Source organism: Schistocerca piceifrons, chromosome 2, assembly GCF_021461385.2.
Source record: "Schistocerca piceifrons isolate TAMUIC-IGC-003096 chromosome 2, iqSchPice1.1, whole genome shotgun sequence".
Classification (NCBI taxonomy): Eukaryota; Metazoa; Arthropoda; class Insecta; order Orthoptera; family Acrididae; genus Schistocerca; species Schistocerca piceifrons.
Genome location: NC_060139.1, coordinates 137,242,883 through 137,266,598, shown reverse-complemented (window position 1 = coordinate 137,266,598; position 23,716 = coordinate 137,242,883). Strand labels below are relative to the sequence as shown.

Here is a 23,716-nt window from a genome sequence, read left to right as displayed (position 1 = left end):
TCTAAAAAAGTACTGATGGTTGAGACATGAAATTTTCACAGCATGACAAGTGTGAGATTCAACACATATGGAACTAGAATAATTAAAATATCCTGAGTTGTTTAGTTTTTATGTACATTTATTTACAAAATTCTGTCAAAAAATTGAGTGTTTGAATAAAAAATAATCTAACATGCCCCACAATGCAATTTTAGTAATAATTCCAGCTCAGTGTCTCCAGAAAGGCACATTCAATAATTATGGAAAATTGTAAATTGGTGTCTTAAAAAGTTTCCAAGACAATGGGTCACAAAATTCGATAATTTAACATTGGCGGCATAGGACATACATGTCCCCTTAAGAAGCCGTATCATCAACTGACAGGTGCCACTCGTTTCAAGTTAAGCATTCTCTTATATAACCTTGAACCACACAGGAATCGGATTTATTATAACAGATTCTCTCAGTAAAAGTATAAGAATTTTGCTATGTTTTATCCTGCGACTGCCACCAAAATAAGGCTTCGTACAAGCAAACCCTTTGGTCACTGTGATTAAATGCAAGCAGAACCAACCCCTATCAAATCAGTTTAAAAAACTGTTGTTCTTCCAACACAATAGCATCTCCTCCCCCCCCCCCCCTCCACCCCCACCCACCCCCCACCTCACCATGATGGATTAGGCCTGCCAGTGGCAGGGTGGCTCAGAACCCCAGTGATCCAAATGAAAGAGAGAAGAATTGCTTGCTGCCTTGAAATAGGTGAGGGAAAGTGAGCTAGCCTATAATGTGGGATGCCCAATGGCAATGAAGGCAGAGATGGAGAGCATCAATATGGCAGAGCTGGCAAAAGAGATCCTGCAAAATCCATTTCGCTTCTGTAGGAAGACACAAAGTGGTTAATATCTGTTCATCAGATGTATAGCTGAAAATTTTCTCTGATCACATAAAGCAATGTATTTTGTAAAAGTTTCTAGCCCATGGAGCAATCACCCTCCCATTTTCTGGAAATGAGAAGTACGCATTCAAATTCTGAGGACTTACAACATTGTCCAAAGGACGAATAAGGGGATTCTGAAATCAGCCTTAAACCTCAACGAGATAACATAAAATGTGAAAACAAACACCACTCACAGCTTTGGCCTTAATCCAGTTCTGACTGACAGGCTGCTGCCTACAAAGCAGTACAAGGAGCGATCTATGGTCATGGGCCTTGTCACTAAACCCTCCAGCTGTTATTGCTGGTAGATGAATCATGATGATGCCATTGTTTGTTTATTCAAGCAGCTCCTCATTTGCCTCACAAGGGCTGAAGGGCTGAATGAGTCTCAGTCTCCCACACAGTTTTAATCCAGCAAAAAGTTTCATATCAGTGCACACACAGCTGCGGTGTAAAAAATTCATCCCCCCCAACTGTGGCTAAGCCCTGTTTTCACAATATTCTTTCTTGCAGGAGTGCTAGCCCCGCAAATTCTGCAGAGAACTTCTGTGAAGTCTGGAAGGTGGGAGGTGAGGTACTGGCAGAAGTAAAGCTGTGAGGATGGGTCAAGAGTCATGCTTGGGAAGCTCAGTTGGTAGAGCACTTGCCTTTGAAAGACGTATACAAATAATTGTGTTTCACTGTCCCTAATACAGGCTTCTAGAGGTTGTAAAGGGAACATAACAGATGAAGTTGTGATAAGGAACCTATGCCCATAGCATGGACACTGTTTTGAGTAACTTGCCAATTTCTCTTCTACATGACAAAGGATGTCCTATCCTCCAAGTCAACAGTATGGCATGTCTGCGGAGCACCGCCGCCAACCCTTCCACTTGTGAGCATATGAGAGTCTCGCAGCTGTTGTTGTTGTCAAATGAAAATGGTATGTGATGTCATAACTACAACAGAGATAGATGATGGCACCCTCTTCTCAATTTAACTATTTACCATGAAGCAGGAGATTTGAAAGTGATCTAATCTTCAAACTTATTTTATATACAAATGGTGCATTTCAAGACATAGGTTCCTTATGAAAACTACATCCAGTAAGTCCTCTCTACAACCCCTAGAAGTCTGTAACAGGATTAGTGAAACATCCTGTCTTCACTCTTACAGTGCCCTTACTGCATTTATATGAACTTAAAGTTAAGGATTTTTGTGTAAGTGGATAAGTTTCCAGTTAACAGTGTTATAGTTCTGACAGACTTTGGCACTGACTACACTAAGTTATTTCTCATGTGTGCAATAGCACATAGATTGATGGAAACACCAATGCTGCCATACCTCTATTTTATACTCTAAGTAGTTATGATTATAAAACACAAAAATGTTCACGGGTCAGCACAGTTACATGCCATTTATGTAACAATGATACACATGAATCTAATCGGTAAAATAAACCTGAAGAAATATTCAAATGCAAAAACTTACCTGCTTGCACAGTGTTCCAAGATCATAGCTACGAGCTCTAATCAGTTCCTTTGCTGACAGTTTTACATCACATATAAGTCGGCCACTCGTTACTTGCCGCTCAAGCCCTACTTGTTTGCCCTGTACGTGAGTTAAATCATATTAATAGTCAGCATTAACACTTGGCAAGAAATAAAGTAATTTAACATCAGAGAATGGAACAAAACAGACAACCCAGTTCAAAAAACACAATTATGGTAAACTGCTTGCGTTGTGCCAGGCACGATGATGTATAGCAAGTTTTACTAACAGGAATGTTAACCTTCGGATTAACAGCTTTGTCTAGTAAAGGACATGGACATAGACCACTTGTACCCTTTTGAAGTTACAGGAAAGGAGACTCAAACCATAAGCTAATTATGTCATTAAAGAAGATGAAAATATATAAAGCCTGGGCACTTAAAGATTGGAAAGAAAATTCCATGCCCTCAGACAGTTTTTAAATCTGTTAACTGGCTCTCAAACAGAGAGCTCTTAGTTACTCATGCTGCATGTTGTCTTTAATACACAAAACTGTCTTAATCATGTCAACAACTTTGACAAGCATACAATGCCAAATAGAAAAGCCTTACATGCTATTATAGCTTCAAGTTGAACAAATATATTTCACGGACGACGCAATACATGAAAGTCATAGATCAAGTAAACAGAGTAAGTCGTGTGTCACTTTAACAGTCAAATCATAACTGAGTCCAAGCCTAGCGGCCGTTGGCTAGCTGGCCGCTTAGGTGGCGCTGCTGCTGCATGGCTGGCAGACAGTGCCGCATGTAGAGGACACGCGTAACTGCGCAGCGGCACTTTCAAAGATCGGCGAGTCACAACACATGCATAAATACCATCCATAGTTAACTTTGTTAAGAATGGAGTATATTTTCCTTTACAACACAAAAAGTTCTAGAACGAACAAGTCAGAATTATCGTCAATAGTTTGTTTCCAAAGGATTCGTTTATCCATTGCTTTAGTTTCTCCAAAATGTGTGAGTTTAGCTTCTCTAACTTTGGGAGGAACATCGCTGAAATTCTCCGCACTGCCATTGGGGTTCTCTAGAGAACTGTGTACCTGAACACAGTTGAACATGTATGAACATGTTTACGACGTATAGTGTGTAAAGTCTCATGTGCCATACCACCCAAAAAAAGAAATGTTTCATGGATAGCTGACCATCCTGGAACATTTACATATGACGGAATTGTTTTATACTGTCAAGTTTGCAAGAAAAACATTTCATGCAAGAAATGTTTCAAATAGACCAGTATATCCAGACAAGTCTTCATATCACAGGAATGCAGAAGAAAGGATCACAGCTTCTGACAACAGCAAGTTGCAGTAGCAGGAATTTGCCCAAAGGTAACCAAAAAAGTCAGTTTAGCATGGATCTATGTCAAGCATTCATTGCAAGCAATATTCCTCTTTACACACTTAACAGTCCCTATCATCAAAGGCTTCCTGTGCAAATATTGCTTAAATCAAAATATACCAGACAAATCAACAATGTGTAAAAATTACAAACCGACAATTTACGTAAATGTTCTGGAAGAAATATGCAATGAACTCAAGGACAGTGTTATCTGTACTTCAGTTGACGAAACTACACTCTAGTGGCCGCTACACTGCAAATTTAATTGGTTGGTTGGTTGGTTTGGGGAAGGAGACCAGACAGCGTGGTCATCGGTCTCATCGGATTAGGGAAGGATGGGGAAGGAAGTCGGCCGTGCCCTTTCAGAGGAACCATCCCGGCATTTGCCTGGAGTGATTTAGGGAAATCACGGAAAACCTAAATCAGGATGGCCGGACGCGGGATTGAACCGTCGTCCTCCCGAATGCGATGCAAATTTAATTGTTGGTGCTTTAAAAGAAGAGCCTTCTTCTTCCTATTTGACGGCTTGCAAAGAACCTAAAAAAGTAAATCATTCTATGATCGCCAGATTTGTGAATGATGGTATTAGAAAAATATTTCCAGAATGTTCTGCAGATGAAAGGATGTTTGCGTTTATTTCAGATGCTGCATCCTATATGATCAAAGCAGGCAAAGCCCTCTGAGTATTTTATCCCAATTTGATTTGTGTGACATGCTTTGCTCATGGAGTACATCACCCTGCTGAAGAAGCACGTTCCACATTTGTGAATTATTTGACCACATGCACATGATTTCATCCACAAAGAAAGATTTCAGAAAAACAGCGTAACTTTATATCAGAAACTTGCTTATATACATTTGTTTATAGGCCTAATTCTCGTAACGTTTTTGGAGAATCAACGTTAAAGTATCTCGTTTAATTGTCCTTTTTTCATTCCATCGAGTGAAATATAAAATAAATAGCATATACCTTCATTGTTTTAATACAGATCTCAGAAAAACAGCGGAATTTTAAATCAGAAACTTGCTTATATACATTTGTGAATAGGCTTAATTCTTGTAACGTCTTTTTTGATTTTCGGTAATTTAATTGATTTATTGTAGCTAAAGTATTATTTTAGCCATGAGTGAGAAGTGTCTGACTTGCCGTAGAATTGTTAGTTCCGGGGTTTGGTGTGATGGATGCAGTAATTTTTTTCATTGGGGGGGACTGCAGTGGCGTGGGTGTCGGGAAAGTGGATCAGGCTCATCAGTGGTTATGTAGGATTTGCAGCAGAGATAGGAAGATAGTGGAACAGGAGGCGAAAATTGCTGCCCTTCAGGCTGAGCTAGATCAGGCTAGGGAAGATCTGGATAGGTTAAGGAGGGAGAAGGGCAAAGAGAGGTGGGAAGTGGCAACAGGTAGCAGAAGGAACAGGCCTAGAACTAAGTCTGACAGTTTTGTGGTGAATGTCAAAAATAAGTTTGACCTGTTGCTTCAGTTAGAAACTGATGAGCCTCAAGCAGAGGTAGGTGTAGAAAAGACTCAACAAACTTTCAATAGGAAATTGAAAAAGAATGTAGGAAAGCAATTGAAAAGGAAGAAAGTTTTGTTGTTAGGCAGTTCTCATGCCAGAGGTGTAGGCCAACTTCTGCAGGAGGAATTAGGACCAGAATACCAGGTCACAAATTTTTTCAAACCAAGTGCTAGTCTGGATCAGCTGACATAGGATTTAGGTTCACTCTGTAGAGGTTTTACCAGGGAAGACACCGTGGTTATTGTGGGAGAGCCAGGGAACAGCATCGACAGAGATCCTGGGTACAGTATAGAGTGTGACCTGGTAAAGATTGCGTCGGCATCGAGACACACCAATGTTGAGTTTGTATCTGTCCTGAGACGCCATGACCGGCCTCATTTGAACTCTTCTGTTGGGAGAGTTAATTTGGAGTTGGAACGGCTGCTTGGGTCGGGTGCGGGGGCTCATATCGGTGTGGTTCCTGTTGATTCTCTCAGTAGGTGGGACTATACCAGGCACGGCCTACATCTCAACAGGAAAGGGAAGGGGAAACTGGCTGGGGTAATAGCAGGAAATTTAAGGGGGGGAGGCACTGCCATGAATGGTAAAATACCAGTGGTTACAGGTGTTGGAGCAGCACCTTTTTTAGGATAGGTAAGACAGAAAGATGTCAAGTTCTACGAGAGGTCATGATTGAAACAAATCTTCAGTTTAGGAAAGAAATTAAACAGCACAATTCTAGCACATTGGATCACCAATCACAGCTGTCAATTATAAATTTTCACCAATCACCAGAAATTTTATCTCCACCAAGTTGTATCTCAGTCCTAGGTAATTGCATTGATGAATTAAAGTCACCCAACCCAGTTGATATAATCTGCCTCTCTGAACACCATGTGACCACTGGTATAGCAACTAGGCCTAAGCACAATGAGAAACTCAGACAGGAGAGTACTGCAAATGTTAGAATAAGGAAAGGTTCTCATAAAAGTATAATTAAAAATAATGTAAGTATATTTCATCAAAATATTGGAAGTTTAAAGAATAAAATAGATGAGCTTCTGGTTTGTTTAGAAGATTTAGAAGCTGAGGATGAAATAGATATACTATGCCTGTCTGAGCATCACATTGTTACTGATATGGATAAGGTAAATGTAAGTGGATATAAGCTCTCTGCACATGTAATGAGAGAAAATATGGAGAAAGGAGGAGTTGCCATATATGTCAAAAGTTATCATTGTGCAAAAAGTATAGAAACAAAAAAGTTTTGTGTAGAGAAACATATAGAAGCATGTGCCTGTGAGGTTAAATTAAATAAAGGCACATTTATAATTGTAACTGTATATAGGTCCCCATCAGGAAATTTTCATCTATTTCTGAAAAATTTGGACTCCTTGTTGTGCTATCTGTCAGACAGGGGGAAGCAAATTATTATTTGTGGGGACTTCAATGTAGATTCTGTGAAAGAGGGTAATAGGAAAAATGACCTTGAAGTATTACTCGGTTCTTTCAATTTGACACCCGTATTGATTTTCCTACTCGGGTGATAAAGGATAGCAGCTCACTGATAGATAATTTCTTTATAGACCAAGATAAGTTTAACCAGATAAATGCTCAGCCTGTTGAGAATGGTCTTTCTGATCATGGTGCACAGCTAGTTACAATATATGACATAGCTCCATTCAGCAATACTAAACAGTCCTCCAAAGTAGTACGTTCAGTCAACGATTCAACAATTGCAAATTTCAGGGAAAGCCAACAGCAGTTAGACTGGGATGAGGTGTACCGTGAACCTGATGCCAATTTAAAATATAATTTATTTCATGACATTTTTGTAAATGCATTTGAAAACTGCTTCCCCAAGAAAATAGTTAAATATACTCGTAAGAAACCTTGTAACAAACCATGGCTTACTAAGGGTATAAAAATATCTTGTAACCGGGAAAGGGAAATGTATCTGACAGCAAGAAAGAGTAGTGACCCAGAAACTATCAAACATTATAAAAACTACTGTGTTATATTAAGAAAAGTTATTAAAAAATCCAGAAGTATGTGTATCATGTCTGAAATCAGCAACTCTGATAATAAAATTAAAACAATTTGGAATATTATTAAAAGAGAAACAGGTCAACCAAGAGCACAGGAAGACAGTATTACCATCAAATTGAATGAAAACTTTACGAACAAAAAGTCAGAAGTTGAAAATATTTTTAATAATCATTTTCTAAATGTTGTGGATATAGTAGGATCCAGGTGTTCATTAGAAGATGCTAGGCTGTTAATGGAAGAGGCCATACCTATGCAATTTGATACAATTGAAATCTCACCCACTTCTCCCTCTGAAATTAGGAAAATAATAAACTTGCTTAAAAGCAAAAACTCACATGGAATTGATGGCATTTCCAGCAAAATACTAAAAGCTTGTTCTCAACAGATAAGTAAGATTCTCAGCCACCTGTGTAATAGCTCTCTGGAACAGGGCATTTTCCCTGATACACTGACATATGCTATTGTTATACCTTTGCATAAAAAAGGGGATGGATCTGATGTCAACAATTACCGTCCAATCTCCCTTCTAACAGCTTTATCCAAAATTTTTGAGAAAGTAATGTATTCAAGAGTAGCTTCACATATCTGTAACAATGAAGTACTAACAAAATGTCAGCTTGGTTTCCAGAAAGGTTTTTCAACAGAAAATGCCATATATGCTTTCACCAATCAAATTTTGAATGATCTGAATAACCGAACACCACCCATTGGGATTTTTTGTGATCTCTCAAAGGCTTTTGATTGTGTAAATCATGAAATTCTGCTAGACAAGCTCAAGTATTGTGGCATGAGTGGGACAGTGCACAAATGGTTTAATTCGTACCTAACTGGAAGAGTGCAGAAAGTTGAAATAAGTAGTTCTCATAATATGCAAAGATCAGCACATTCCTCAAACTGGGGAACTATCAAGAATGGGGTTCCACAAGAGTCAGTCTTGGGTCCTTTGTTGTTCTTAATATATATTAATGACTTGCCATTCTATATTCATGAAGAGGCAAAGTTAGTTCTCTTTGCTGATGATACAAGTATAGTAATCACACCTGACAAACAAGACTTAACTGATGAAATTGTCAATACTGTCTTTCAGAAAATTACTAAGTGGTTCCTTGTAAACGGACTCTCACTGAATTTTGATAAGACACAGTACATACAGTTCCGTACAGTGAATGGTATGACGCCATTAATAAATATAGACCTTAATCAGAAGCATAAAGCTAAGGTAGAATATTCCAAATTTTTAGGTGTGTCCATTGATGAGAGATTAAATTGAAAGAAACACATTGATGATCTGCTGAAACGTTTGAGTTCAGCTACTTATGCAATAAGGGTCATTGCAAATTTTGGTGATAAACATCTTAGTAAATTAGCTTACTACGCCTATTTTCACTCGTTGCTTTCATATGGCATCATATTTTGGGATAATTCATCACTGAGGAATAAAGTATTTATTGCACAAAAGCGTGTAATCAGAATAATAGATGGAGTCCACCCAAGATCATCCTGCAGACATTTATTTAAGGATCTAGGGATATTCACAGTAGCTTCTCAGTATATATACTCTCTTATGAAATTTGTTGTTAACAACCAAACCCAATTCAAAAGTAATAGCAGTGTGCATAACTACAATACTAGGAGAAAGGATGATCTTCACTATTCATGAATATTTTAGGGTTTTTATGATGCATATAATCCAGTCTCTAGTAATTATCTTACTAACAGATCTATTAATAATCATGGAACAAGAGCTAGATTTACTTCTGTATACCAAGAAAAATTAAACAGAAGACTGAAACAGTATTTTCTACCCGGGAATCATAAATCTGTAATAAATTGCCCAAGGAATGAAACATATAACTAAAATCGACATGTTTACTTCTTAAATACTACATGCTATACACCAAAATATTATTTAAATGATGCAAAGCAGGGGATTGATTAAAAAAGTTGGGATTGGTAAAAATTACAAAATAAAAGATCTCTATCATTTCAGAATACACTTGTAGTATGTATGCCATGTGCATGGACAACTGTAGGTTTTTAGAACTGTGATGTCAGATGCCGGACTTCTCTCACCTTCCTGAGATCAACATCTTGATTATGGAAGGATTTTGCCATACAAAGATATGGTCCAGATCTCAGCCACAAGGATGAGAATGTAATGTGTGCATAGAGTGCAATGTGTGTAATTACTGATGATGGGAAGTGAATAGATAGAGTAACATTAGTTGTGTAATTAATTAAACCTGTAAATAATTAGAAAGGTCTATGTTTCTTAACTTTTAATTATGTTTAATTGTTGTATTAAACTGAAATGTTTCATACACACATATATATTTTGTGCCAAAATTCTTCTATGGGCTCTATGCTCAGATTTTGATGTATTAATTGAGTTTACATGTTCTGCCTCCTTTGACAGTCAGAATGCCAAGTCTATAGAATAACCAACAGTAATTTCACAAATGTCTCATAATATTTGAAAACATTGACTTTTCTAATAAAAATATGACTGTTGGAAATTTGTCTAACAGACTTACAGAGAGTATAATTGCTTGCACAGTGTGCACCATTGTTCCCGAAATATTTTAGTTTTTGATGTTCCCTTCACAAAGGCCTGAGGAAATACTACAGGGTGATTATAATTAAATCTTCACTGTCTGAGAGGACTACAGGATACCTCTTTTTAGGATCAGTGTTAATACCCAAAATAAGTACATCCATACTGTTGGAAGTTGACTACTTTCCACCACTGCACTAAACTATGGTTGCTGAAGAATAGCCCAGCAAATGAAGGCTTGTCTCCATGCCATTTATAAAGACAAAAGGGAGAGTGGGGGGGGGGGGGGGGGGGGGGGAGGAGCACATGTGGCTTTATTGAAAACCCCATGGGTGCAGCAATCATTACTGCCTCTACCTCTGAAGGCCAGCTATCAATAAGCAATATGACTGACCAAGCACATGTGACTGACCAAGCACATGTGACTGACCAAGCACATGTGACTGACCAAGCACATGTGACTGACCAAGCACATGTGACTGACCAAGCACATGTGACTGACCAAGCACATGTGACTGAGCCAGTAGTTTCAGCCTTTCATTACCTTTAAAAAGTGTTGGCACTATATAAGTTTTAGTGGTGTTTGGAGACAAAACACATATTATGAGTTTTGTCATATTTCAATGAACAAGGTTCCAGAAGGGAATTTAGTTTATGCAAAAGATACTCAGACCTGGACAAGACTAATACAAAAACAATAATTGTATTTCAAGTGAAATCGCCTTGAATGGGTGCAAAATGTCTTTCTGTTTTTTGTGCTGTCTCCCCTAGATAGTAATTCTCATCATGTACAGGGTGGTTATAATTAAAATTTCACTAACCGAGAGTGATCCCATGAAAAACAAATGATCATAGGACACAAACTTGGTGCAAACATTTTTAAGGACATACAAAAGAGAAATAATGAATAACCCATTGAAAGAAACACATTTTAATTTCCACATGAGAGGATAATATTTGCAAATTGTGTATCACGTTTATGTTCTAGTTTATGAATGCTGCTCAATGAGAAGACAATCTGCATCCATGACAGCCTGAAACCGCAGTAAAGATGCCATTTCACAACTGTTTGTAGCACTTTTCAAAAAGTGGACTATGTAATGTTCAGCTGTCACCACACAGTTCACGCACTGCTTAAAAATTGCACATTGCGTCTAGCATTCTCAGCCATGGCAACAGCAACTTCTTCAAAAATTTGTGGCACCATTGTTTGTCCACCTCTCCCAGGAGCAATTTCCAAGACATTAGTTAATTCAAACTTCTAAATCATATTCTTCAATGATGTGAGAAGGAGGACCTCCCCGTGTTCCTTCAATCTGACAGTGCTTGTGAAGAGCAGCAGCACTAGTGCTGTTGTTTTGATAAAACATCATTACAAGTGCAGCCATACTCATGTTGTCCAGACCCATGTTGATGTTCTGCAACTGTAATGCATGCTGAGGCTTGTGTTTCAATCCTCCGTCACTGTACCAGTACTGGCACTTAACGGCAAGTTGTGACATATATTTCTAACTACACAGATCCTGCAGTGCACAGTCTGAACATCATTCATATAAAGTTGAATACCCATATGGTAAATAGTTTTCTGTCTACACTGGCTCAAATAGCAAAAGTTTAACTATAACAACCCTATACTACACACAGATATGGACCACTCAGCACCAAATGGTGAACAAATTTACACTGAAATGCGAAGACCTAATGTGGGAACACTTTTTTTGCAAGCTACCGTAGGACCCTAATCCATCTAAAGTTAAATTTTAATTATCCAAAACTGCCTGCCCCCTCCCATTTTACTGAAGGCAATGACTATAATTACATATCTTAGACAAGTTTACACCAAGCATTTAACTAGGGGACACTGCTCCTATGTCAAGTTTTATTCTCACATAGAAGTGATGACTTTACCAAGTCACTATTCCTCTAATCTGGTAGCCCTCTCATCTAGCCACGTTAGAAATTTCGCGTACAGTTTAATGTTGAATCCACGCCAAATTTTATTACACACAGCAGTGCCAAAAGTGCACAATACGTTAAATGGCAGAAAAATCCTAGCACAAATTGGGAATTTGAAACTCATACCTCTTGATCTGTACTCTGCCATATAACTGTACAGCCAACAATCCACATATACTGTCAATCAAATTAACAGAGGCAATCAAACTTCTTACGTTTTGGGAACCCAGACAAAAAACATGTAATGGCACTTCGTACCAAAAAAATAATCACCTTAAAATAAAAAAATAATCTACCTTAATAGATAGGAGATTTGCACGTCGCAGTCGTCCAAGCTTTGACCAGTGTGGAACTTTGTGCACCTGCAGGCGATGCACCAATAACTCCAGTGCAAATCCATGTAAATCATGCCCAACAATTAAATCGGGATCAATCTTCGAAACCTTCGCCACCAAGTAACAAAGCAAAGCCCGCTCTGAGTCAACGTGTTCCACTCTTGTGGCTCGGAATCGAGACAGGGACTGTTTCACATCCATAGGGAAAGCACCATCAGAAGGTCTCGTAACAACTGTTGAAAACAAAAAAACTGAAATAATTACATGAACTTAGAAAATCGTGTAGCCTCAACTTCAATGTTAAGGATGAACTGAAGGCTGACTAACAGGTTAAATGCTCAAAATAAGTACGAACTCTGTGAAACATGTCCACATACTACATTTGCAGAAATAAGAAATAGATTCATCACGTTTGTCTGGACAGTAATTATACGACAGCAAATCATGGACAGCCCAATTACTTATAAAATAAATTAAAGGCATATACACGTAGCTGTTTTACAGGCCAATATCTGACTTTGACAGTGGATGAGAGATGAAACAGTGCACTCTTCACTCAGGTTTGAAACACCAAGCTTTGTTCTGAATTTTGTCTGTCTTTAAACAAAAGTGTCCAACTTCCTTGTCAGTTTGTACAACATAATTTTGAAATGGGACATAAACATCGATAGCTGTGCTCTGAATTGGGGTTTGTCTCCCTCCCCCCCCCCCCCCCTACCGTTCTCCCGTACACCCCTCCCCATCCCCATTGCTATGCGCGTCGCAAACTAAAGCCAGTCAGATGTGTAGCTTCACTTTGGGCAGTCAACTATTAAAGGTGAGAGTTTAGGGTGGCATGAATCAACCAAGCTTAGGCTTTTTTTTTCCGAGAGAGAGAGAGAGAGAGAGAGAGCGACTGGATTCTAATGAACTTGCTTCAGAAGACTGTGGTGTGGTTCTACTTGGTGCAGAATTTCACACCATGAAGAATTAGTGGCAGCAGGCCCTTCCAGAAAACCTGAGGATCAAGTGTAGAAGAGGTTTATTTCATTTTGCACAGTAATTTTGTAAGAAAAAAGCTTATTTCTCCATTACCTTTTCATCTGATCTGTTGTTTATAGGTATTGCCAGTTGTGACTAATTTTTTGAGTGCTTTACAGAGTAGTTGTTCTGCATTTGCAGTTTGGTTGTGTTAAGGAGGTTTGCTGTCTACTGTTGAATTGTTGTATTACAGATATGGACACTGGAATTTAGGCTTTAATTATGAGCAAATGAGTTACAGCAATATTTTTCTTTTATACTTCTGCATTAGGCTGTATGAGACAACCTGATTTTCATATTCAATGTATGATTGTTGCAAGGACAGTGTAGGTTTTTGGCAACTACGAATGTAGCTTCTCACTCTGAAATCTTCTAAAGTATTAGTCTGGTGTCAATGAAACTTTAATAGGTTATAAGCACATGTATTGGTAGTGCAAATCTTCACTTACAGACTTTTTCGGCCGTCTGAAACAGCTTTTATAATTTTTCTAAAGCAACCTTTTCCCAGCCCAGTACAAAGGTATAACAGAAGGCATGGTTTTGCTTTGAAATGCTTTTTCGTGGTAATCTGAAAATTACAATGACTAAGACTGTACAGTGTGATACGGATTACATGAAAAGTAATATTGAAGTGAAAAGTAATATTGAAGAGTCATCGTGTGAACACTGGAACGTGTTAAAGCAGGTCCGTGCTTTCTACGACAAGGCCTCTGCACAAGAATGCCGAATATCTGTGACAAAGTTACAGGCTGGTTAAGTGAGAGTCAATTCAACTTTTCTTGAGATGACACATAAGCTGTGCACTTTGTGGAGAGGGGAGTGATAAGAAATTTTAGAGCTATGAATGTTGTGGTGGGGTCAGGGAGTATCTTCCTCAGTTCTGAAGCTGGTGATACGCCCTGACCACTTGCTATGTTAAGAATGATGAGTGGAAATAACAAGGTTTCTTGACAGTGCATTGCAACAATGTTCACTGTAAGACATCAGGATAGACAGCCTGCATGGGAGGTGGGAACGGCTGGCCCGATTGGTGAGGAGAGCCAGAACAGAGAAAACAGCCACCCCTGCTTGAGAGGAGGCTAGTTGGTGGAGAAAGACAGAACAGCAACAGTAATCAACACTGTTTCAGCAACAAAAATCTTATACCTTCCACGAAAGGGTAATCGTGCGACGGCTTACTGCCACAGCCACAGCATTAGTTTGCAGAGGTAAAAAACTTTACAACTGAAGCCAAGAGTTGTACGGAATCATTCATGACACATAACAAGCTACGCATCTTGAATTCACAAGTTCATTACAGCATCGCACAGCTGTACATCTAGTTCACGAGTAACACAGCTTTTTTAAACTATGGTTTGACAAACATTTTAAGTTGAACTACTGACAAACCAGTACAGCAACAGCCTTCCCTGATAAGCCATATTGTAGCACTTAGATCCTGTAAATACATACTGGCAAACCAGTACAGCAACAGCCTTCCCTGATAAGCCATATTGTAACACTTAGATCCTGTGAATACACTATAACTTGGTTTATATGAAACTCAAAAGATATGAGAATAAAGATGACTTTAATTAATATGATTAAATAGAATCAAGGCTCAAAGTAATTCACAGAAACTCGTAGCATGACATCAGGATGTGTTTCATTCTAAGAGCTGCAAGTGCAGCTGAGTCTGCTAAGCACCCCCAGCTCCCCCCACTGCACTATTCTGGGCAGATGTGTGATTGAGATGCCCACATGCCGAAGGCTGCGCATGCAGGAAACTAGGGCAGATGTGCTTGCAACACTACTTCTAAGAGGTGAACATTGCAGCACACTGTTATAAGCAGGATTTTATCATGCGTATTTATTTTCATCTTTTTATTTTTCTACCAAAGCAGTAACATTTATTACGTGACTAAATATTAACCAATATGGTAAGCAAAATTATAAAAAGTTTTACATACAAGCATTTAAGATCAAGCTGTGGAAAGCTTTACATACAGGCATTTAACATAAAGTTATGATATTCATTAATTTATACATTTTCCATTTTGGAATATGCAATACATCATCAGTAACTGTGGTTAGTGATAAAGTCAAACGCATGGAATTAGGCAAGCTAAAAATCTGTTAACCCCTATAAACCCAAATGCTGGTGGGACTATCTCAATTTCATAACAGAAAAAAATTTTAACAAATGTATTGAATGAAACATTGAATACACTTTAGCAGATAGTCTGTGCAGTCTAGGATATTGCTCCTGGGGCATCATTTTATAAAAGTCTTGTAAACTCCTGGACTGGACAACTGGTCGTTGAGTGGGGTGTTACACTCTAAATCTATCAGCTCAAGTTGGAAGTAATGAGGTACATCAGCAACTGTAATGAAAGAGCAGACTGACAAATAAACTTAAAACCATTTTCAGATACGTATTGTTCTAGAATCTCTTTGAGAACTTACAATGAATAATTCAAATCTGTATGTTACCTACAAATTGAGTGTATCTCAATATTGAATATCAGAATGTCTTCGTTTTTGATGTGGCATGATCTTTTACATGCACATATTTCTTTATGTTCTATTCATTCTAAATTAATGTATGATGGCACGACTCAAAAGGCTGTTGCCACACGAATCCACCATCATCAGTGTTTTCGTTGATAACTCTTATGATGTTCATGTTAGATTGATCTGCAAGGTGAGAGTAATAAGCTTGAGAAGATGCCCACGATGATATGTTTTATGGAAAATGAAATCAATGTAATAATTGATGACAATAATTCTAACAGTTCAGTAACAAATCGTGAATATGACCAGTGTGATCTGGTTTCCAAGCTTTGAAATAGGCAGCAATGGAGTGCCTCTGGGTCTTTTTGTTTGTCAGCATACAATGGAGATGCAGAACACTGACACACAGTCTGAATAGTGTTCTGATGGGAGTAGGATTTGGTTTTCCTAAGCAGTACAGCTGCACCCTTCCAACACTGGATGGTGTCGTTATCACACATCTTTCGTATGTTGGGTTGTATATCGTAATGAAGATTTACTAATAGTAGTGCAGATAAGTGAGGCAGGTTCCCTGTAGCATTTCACTGGAATCTAGACTTTGAGATTACAGCTGGGTTAGTGGAATTGCAATGTATGGGGGCTCTGCCACATAGTTTGCTATCTTACGTGACATAACAACACTCACTACAGCTTTCATCATTCAACTTAGGGTGGAATTTTTTTTGGCAATACAGTACTCCAATTTTAATCAATTTTTGTATTGTGCTGACTATGTTATTCAAACATGTGTCCATTTATTTTTTCAAGTTTATTAGAAGTGTTTTATCAATTATTTATTTATTTGCATTATTATCCGACTTTGCCAGCCAGTGTGGCTGAGTGGTACTAGGCGCTTCAGTCCGGAACTGCGCGACCGCTACAGTCGCAGGTTCGAATCCTGCCTCGGGCATGGATGTGTGTGATGTCCTTAGGTTAGTTAGGTTTAAGTAGTTCTAAGTTCTAGGGGACTGATGAGCACAGATGTTATGTCCCATAGTGCTCAGAGCCATTTATTACCTGACTTTATTTACGTGTGATTGGTGCTTGCCTGTAAAACCTATTGATTAAACAGCGGATGCTGTGACTAGGGCAAGAAGCAAGGTGGCATTCACCCCTCAGGCACAGAGCCAAACAAGTCCTTAGTGGAACATTCACCTACAACATGCTATAGTCGTTTCAGTGAAGATTAAATCTGGAATTAAATTAAATTAAGGCCACAGTAAAAAAATCAGACAGTAAGAGTTCACTGCATAATGGCTACACCGCACCACTAAGTGTAGATTGATAGCAGTAGAACTCAAGAAAGCTTCTGAATTGTATTGGTGAAGCCTGAGCAGTACTATGGAGCTCAGGCCTTAATAAATATGGATCACACAATACGTCAGCAATACTGCTTGTAGATGATACGACCGTATTTAACACAGTTTAATCTTAAGCAACACAGAAAGAAAATTTACTGATTTTGCGTTGATTCTCCATGTATGTTCTCTCTAAAATGCCTGTTTTGAGATCTAGGAATCTACAGCATTGGTAGGAGGAAGTTACTAAAATTCTGATATGTTTATGTAAAATTTTATTTTTATTTAATTCACACTGTATAAAAACTAATTAAAATTTTTTTTAAAGCCAACATTACCAAAATTTTAATGTTGCCCTTTCACATAATTTTGTTGCAATCCTTGTACATAAGAAAGAAAGCAGACTTTCTCTTTTTTGTTGAATAGGGAATCATGAACAATTAATAACACTCATTCAAACAAATTACTTCAATACTTTACAGAAAAATGAATACCCTCTGACAACCATGCCTCCATCCTTGCTACCCTCCCTGTTTACCTTTCCCTGTTGCTTCATAACCTGGGTTGTGAGTAACTGAATCCACTTTCCCTTCTTCCCATTTTTCCCCCTCTCTCCTCCCTGATGAAAGAACAAAGTTCCGAAAGCTAGGAATGTAAATTTTCAGTATATATATATATATAAAAAATCGTAATACCATCATTGTTATTTCTTTAAGAGGAGCTCAACAGCCATTTGCATTATCAGTTTTGTGGAGATTACTCTGGGTGATCTTCACAATAAAACTCAAAAGCACATTAATGGTGGATGTTAATGGAGGACTTGTACGACCGTCACATTTACAACTGGTCACCACTCAGTCACAGGCTTTATTTTTGACACAGGCCATCCTGTAACAGCTATGCACTATGCTGTGAAAGAGCTGCACGCATTTCAGGAAGTGTGTTGCAGACATATTCGATACACAAAAATATCCAGGACGAAGCAGCATGCTGTGGTTTATCGACCATTCCTCTAGCTAGCTGTACATCGGCAAAAATGGATGTGTTATTCTAGTGTTTGATTTTAATTCATACCTTTCTTTCACTCAACCAGGGTGAATTTATCTGTGTCTCCATCCATGGATTATGATACTGGGAAGTATATTGGTCATCCTCCAACCAACGATGAGGAAAAGCTGAGAGCTCTAAAAGAGCCTTGGACCCCATCAGGTATCTTCAAGTTTCCAAAACCTTTCTTTTCAACGTCATTGGACTACCAGGCACTCATGGTTTGTGTATTCAAATGTCATGCAGGGAGCATTTTGGAAAGTATGTATTTTCCTTGGAAAAATACAAGGTGGTCACGGTCATCAAGAACACTGGGCCTTTGTTAGCAAGCCATTTCCTAACTGGATGAAAGCTTTAGAGAGCTTTGATCACCATTCAGATACGAAATATCATAAATCTGCTGCCGAGCAGACAGGAGGTTTTGTAAAGTTGCAGAAGGCGCAGTATTTGATTTTACTGAGTAAATCAATATGGAAAATAGTAAAATTGCTTAAGAGAACAGAAAAAGATTAAAATCTGTTACGGAAACAATTCTTTTGTGCGGAAGACAGGAAACTACCCTCAGAGGATCCCATGATTCTGGAGAAGTTATAAGAACCTGCAGATAAGACGGTAATTTTAGAGCACTACTTCATTTTTGTTCTCGATCCAGCCATAAAACACGTAAGAATCACTTGCTTACACAAAATAGTCACAATAAGGCCATGTATACCTCTTCCAGAACTCAAAATAAAATTATCAAACTGTGTGGTAATGCCATTCAACCGAAAGAACTTAAAAGAGTAAAAGAAGCAGGTTTTTTTTACTGTACTGGTTGACAATACAGAAGACATATCATGGCAAGAGCAACCAACGTTATTTTTACGATAGGTAGATTCGTCATCTGGAAAATCAATCATCAGGGAGGATTTTCTTGAATTTATCTGTGTAGAAGATGTTTCAGCTCAAGGACTGCCAACAACAATTATAATGCATCTCATTTGGATATGAATAAATTTATTGGACAAGGCTCTGATGGTGCTGCAGTGATGAGCAGCCAGTTACGAGGTGTGAGAACAAATATTGCAGAACGATACCATAAACTGTGTGGCACACATTCTTAATTTAGTTCTAGTGCCTTCATGTGAGATAGCTATGATACGGAAATGGATCAGAACTATAAAAATTACAGTAAACCTTTTTGGACAATTTCCAATTCGGGACAACCTTTTGAAGAAAATTGCAGAACTAATTAACTCTTATCATTTGATGCTTATCTCCCTTTGTGAGACATGGTGGACAGAAAAGCTTATGGCTGTTGAAAAATTTGCAGAAATGCTGCCTGTAGTACAAGCAACACTTGAGACTCTTCAAGGCGCTGCTATATCAACACTCAAGCATACCAACTGCAGACCACTTTAGAAAACAGCCACTTTATTGTGTCCCTAGTTAGAGTAAGAAAAGTTTTTTCATAGCTAGTGAAACTAGACAAAGCAAAGCAGAAGGTCTATATGGACTTTACCAACACTTGCAACTATGCGAAAACAATAAAAATTACTTTGCAAAATATTTGGAACGAAAGTAAATTCTCATTCCTTTTTGAGCAGGCAAAACAGATGAGGCCAAGTGACATAGTTGTTCCAAGAATGACTGGAAGGCAAACCCAGTGCAACAATGTACCAGGAGACACTGCCAAAATATATCACTGCAGAAACGTATTTTACCTTTTTACTGAACATGTGATTTACCCTTTTACTGAACACGTGATTACAGTACTCCATGCTCATTTTAAACCACATGAAGAAATGATCAAAGGAATTCAGATGCTCTTGCCTAAAAAAAAAAATAATAATAATGACTCCAGGACAAAAAAGTCTCACAAAGACAGCACAAATATTTCTGGGTGAAAATGAAGGCACAGTATTTCTGGGTGAATATGAGATGTGGCACAATCACTGGAAAACTCTAGATCATAAACATGCCGCTGAAATAGAAGCTATTGGTCAGTGCAATGAACAGTTTCTCCCTTTCATAAAAAAAGCTCCTCATCATAGCCACACTTCCAGTATCTATGATGATGCCAGAAAGATGTTTCTCTGCTCTAAAGGGGCTAAAAACATACATCAGAAATAAAATGGGAAATGACAGACTTACTAGTCTTCCTCTAATGAGTGTTCATTGCGATCTGGCAGTGCAATTAGATTCCAAACAAATTGTAAATAAGGTGACAATAAGATGTAAAAGGCTAAATATAATACTTTTAAAGTCATTTTTGTTATTTAATAAGTTACAGTAACTTATGAGCTGAAGTTACAGCCAAATAACAAAGTTTCACAAACCTAAATATAAACAAAAAATGCTGTAATAATATTGTAATTTTAATCATATAATTTAATATTATATAAATACCTACAATTTTAGATTTATTTCTTTTGTCATCCAGAAGTACCTTATTACATACATTACATATTTTTTATTTCAAGGTGCCTAGATTAATTAGTGCTTACATGCAGCTTTACTTGTACGTGATGTGGAGTCTCATGTGCTTATGGGATTTTTAATTTCCAATTGATTGATTTTATTGGCGGAAAACAACAGTGTCATTTTATGGTATGAGCCAGCCAAGTTATGGGCAGAGTCTTGTTTACCTTCCTAAAGTGAAGTAATGGTCGTCCCACTTTTAAAAGCTATAGGTGTGTCAGTGGACATAAAAATACTCGGCTAGTTTTGAAATGAGCTTGTGAGGGAAAATATTAAAAGTGAGATGAATAAATAAATCCTTCCCAAAATAAAAATAAAATAAAAACAGAAAGAAAACTAGTATAAATGACAAACAGGGTGAAAATATCTTCACTGGGACGTATACTGTAAGCAAATTGCATACAAGAGGAGTCACTGAAAGAAAGATTGCAGGAAGGGAAGGACAGGAAGAAGAAGAAGAAGAAGAAGAAGAAGAAGAAGAAGAAGAAAACGACTTTGAATTCTGGGTGACATAAAAAGTGGACAGTTACCAGCAGACTAATGAAGAGGCATGGGAAAGAAGAAAGCGGAAAGCAAATGGTCAATATCTTGTAAGAAAACAGAAATACCACAGAAGCAGACTTATTGTTATATAATTCTGTTGAATTCTCCACAGTTTTCATCAGTCTAAGATCAACTGCAAGTGAAGCAACCGAGTAATACACGAAACTAATCCTTGTAACATAAATATGGCTTTATTCATAAACCACTGAACAATAATGGAAATAAGCCTCACGTAACTTCACACATTGCAAGACAAAAGAATCATACATAGGGTGCAACATAGGCAATACACAGGACAACAGATGTGAGCGGTACAAGCTAAAAGAACGTAGTGGCAGTGAGTCACCGCTGCTCCGCACGTATATAGGCACGAGTCACCAGTGGATGGCGTGGTGGAGATCTTGCTTTGTGCATGCTTCCTACTGGCAGCCTCTACTGACCAGCCTGCCCTGATACAATTGGCAGTTGATTTAAGTACATGCACGCAATGACAGTACACTGAGCTTACTCCCATTCACATAAACTAGTAGCAGTATACGGCAGCAAGCACTGAATCTAGATCTGACTGGCTGTTTCAACTGTTAAGCTCTTTTTTCACAATCACCTAAATTTTCATTTACTAAAACTTGCTTCTGATGTAACATAAGAGAGACTTTCAGCTGTGACACAAAATGGCTTGAAATTGTCCTCCTCTTCTGATATTATATTTATTCTTTCAGCTCTCCAAGAGTGATTCAAATATTCGCATTTGGTTTCTGATTTGGAAATTATGCTTGACATTTATTGAAATGACAGAATCACCTCTCATGGACTCACCGGGCCCGACATGAATGACAGTCAACTTACTTTTCAACGCTTTCGGAACACCCTGTCATACAGGGTGTGGTAGATAAGTAATGAGACTCAGTCTAGAAAAACAAATTTATTGATCCAATTTGTACAAAACGTTAATATTCTTCAAAGTACTCCCCTTGGGCGTCGACACAACGTTGCCAGCGCGTCTTCCAAGCTTCATAGGCCCCACTGTAGTCCGTTTGAGTTATCCCAGTTAGTGCCTTCGTGACAGCACGTTGGATGTTCGGAATATCGTCGAAACGATGACCCTTCAGGCATCTTTTGACCTTCGGAAATAGGAAGAAATCAGGAGGACTCAAGTCAGGGCTGTATGGTGGCTGTGGCAAAACTTCAACTCCAATTCGGGTCAAGTAGGAGGTCACGAGGAACGCTGGGTGCGCCGGAGCGTTGTCGTGGTGGAGACGCCAGCGTTGAGCAAGGTCCTGTCGCTTCCGTTTGACGGCTCTGTGCAATCGCTGAAGGACTTCTTTGTAGAATTCGACACTGACAGTCTTCCCCTGAGGGACATACTCTTTGTGAATTAACCCCCGCTTGTCGAAAAACACAATTAGCATTGTCTTGATGCGGGACTTTGACATTCTTGCTTTCTTTGGCCGCGGGGATGCCGGTGTGTGCCACTCCGAGCTCTGGGCTTTCGTCTCCGGGTCGTACTGGAATGTCCACGATTCGTCGCCTGTTACTACGTAGTCTAAAAAGTGTGGATTATTTTCCAAATCATTCAACATCTCACGGCAAACGTCCACTCGTTGTTGCTTTTGTTTGGCGGTGAGCACTCGGGGAACCAATTTTGCGCAAACTTTCCTCATCATCAAATCTTGCGTAACAATTTGGTGAACCGTAAATTTATTCACGGAGACCTCATCGGCGATCATTTTGAGACTTAAACAACGGTCGGAGTCCAGGAGTTCTTTCACTTTGGCCACCGTTTCATCCACACAACTCGTTGAAGGGCGTCCAGATCGTTCCATGTCTTCAACAGATTCCCTCCCGTATTTAAATTCATTAAACCACCGGAACACTTGAGCTCTTGATAGGGAGTCTTCTTTGTAGGCCTCCGTAATCATAGCAAAAGTTTCCGAAGCAGTTTTGCCCAAGCGAAAGCAAAATTTGATTGCATACCGCTGTTCTATCGAGCGATCCATCTTCAGCGTTTTCACAAGTGTCATGGGCACACAAACAATGTAATACGCGAAGCTCGACCCTCACTGCACCAGAGATCCGACGCGACTGCGAACCGGTTCTATTGTTAGCTCAGATCCCCCAGCACGTGACGTACAGGTGGAGACTGCCCTGCGAGCGACTGGGCCGCCGCGCGGCGGCCGGTCTCATTACTTATCTACCACACCCTGTACAACTGAGGAAACCTCAGTTGAAGCAAGTCAAAATAACATGGCCCAGATAACTATAGTTGCATTTACACTTCTTGTCATTTGACAGGTAGCAGACTGCATGGCTACAGTCACCAATATGCCAATGGGAGTTTGGCACAGTCGGCTCTCATTGTGTTGCCACTTCCGCTGTGCTGTGCTACCTAAAGCAATGTGTCTGCCAGTCCTCAGAGAGACATCATAGTGTGACATTTGGGTGAATTTTAGCTTTGCATGCCTGAAGATGTGTGATGACAGTTGTCAAATGAGGAGCAGACTTGCACACTTCTAGGAAACTTTCACAAGGAGTCAGACATGGCGTGATCATACACAGCCAGTTGCATGAATTTGGGAGAATATTTGGTATGGGGAGAGGGGTGGGAGAGGGGTGGGAGAGGGGTGGGAGAGGAGAGGGAGAGGA

General features: G+C 38.9%; 1 protein-coding gene across 1 annotated transcript in view; it reads right to left on the bottom strand.

Annotated features, from left to right (window-relative positions):
- LOC124775038 (DNA polymerase alpha catalytic subunit) overlaps window positions 1-23,716 on the bottom strand; it is a 256,724-nt gene that overhangs the window by 123,856 nt on the left and 109,152 nt on the right. Inside the window, exons 14-15 of the mRNA XM_047249816.1 lie at window positions 12,135-12,406; window positions 2,387-2,506 (exon numbers count right to left, since the gene is read on the bottom strand). Of these exons, the coding sequence (XP_047105772.1) occupies window positions 2,387-2,506; window positions 12,135-12,406 (392 nt within the window). The remainder of the gene's footprint in view (window positions 1-2,386; window positions 2,507-12,134; window positions 12,407-23,716) is intronic.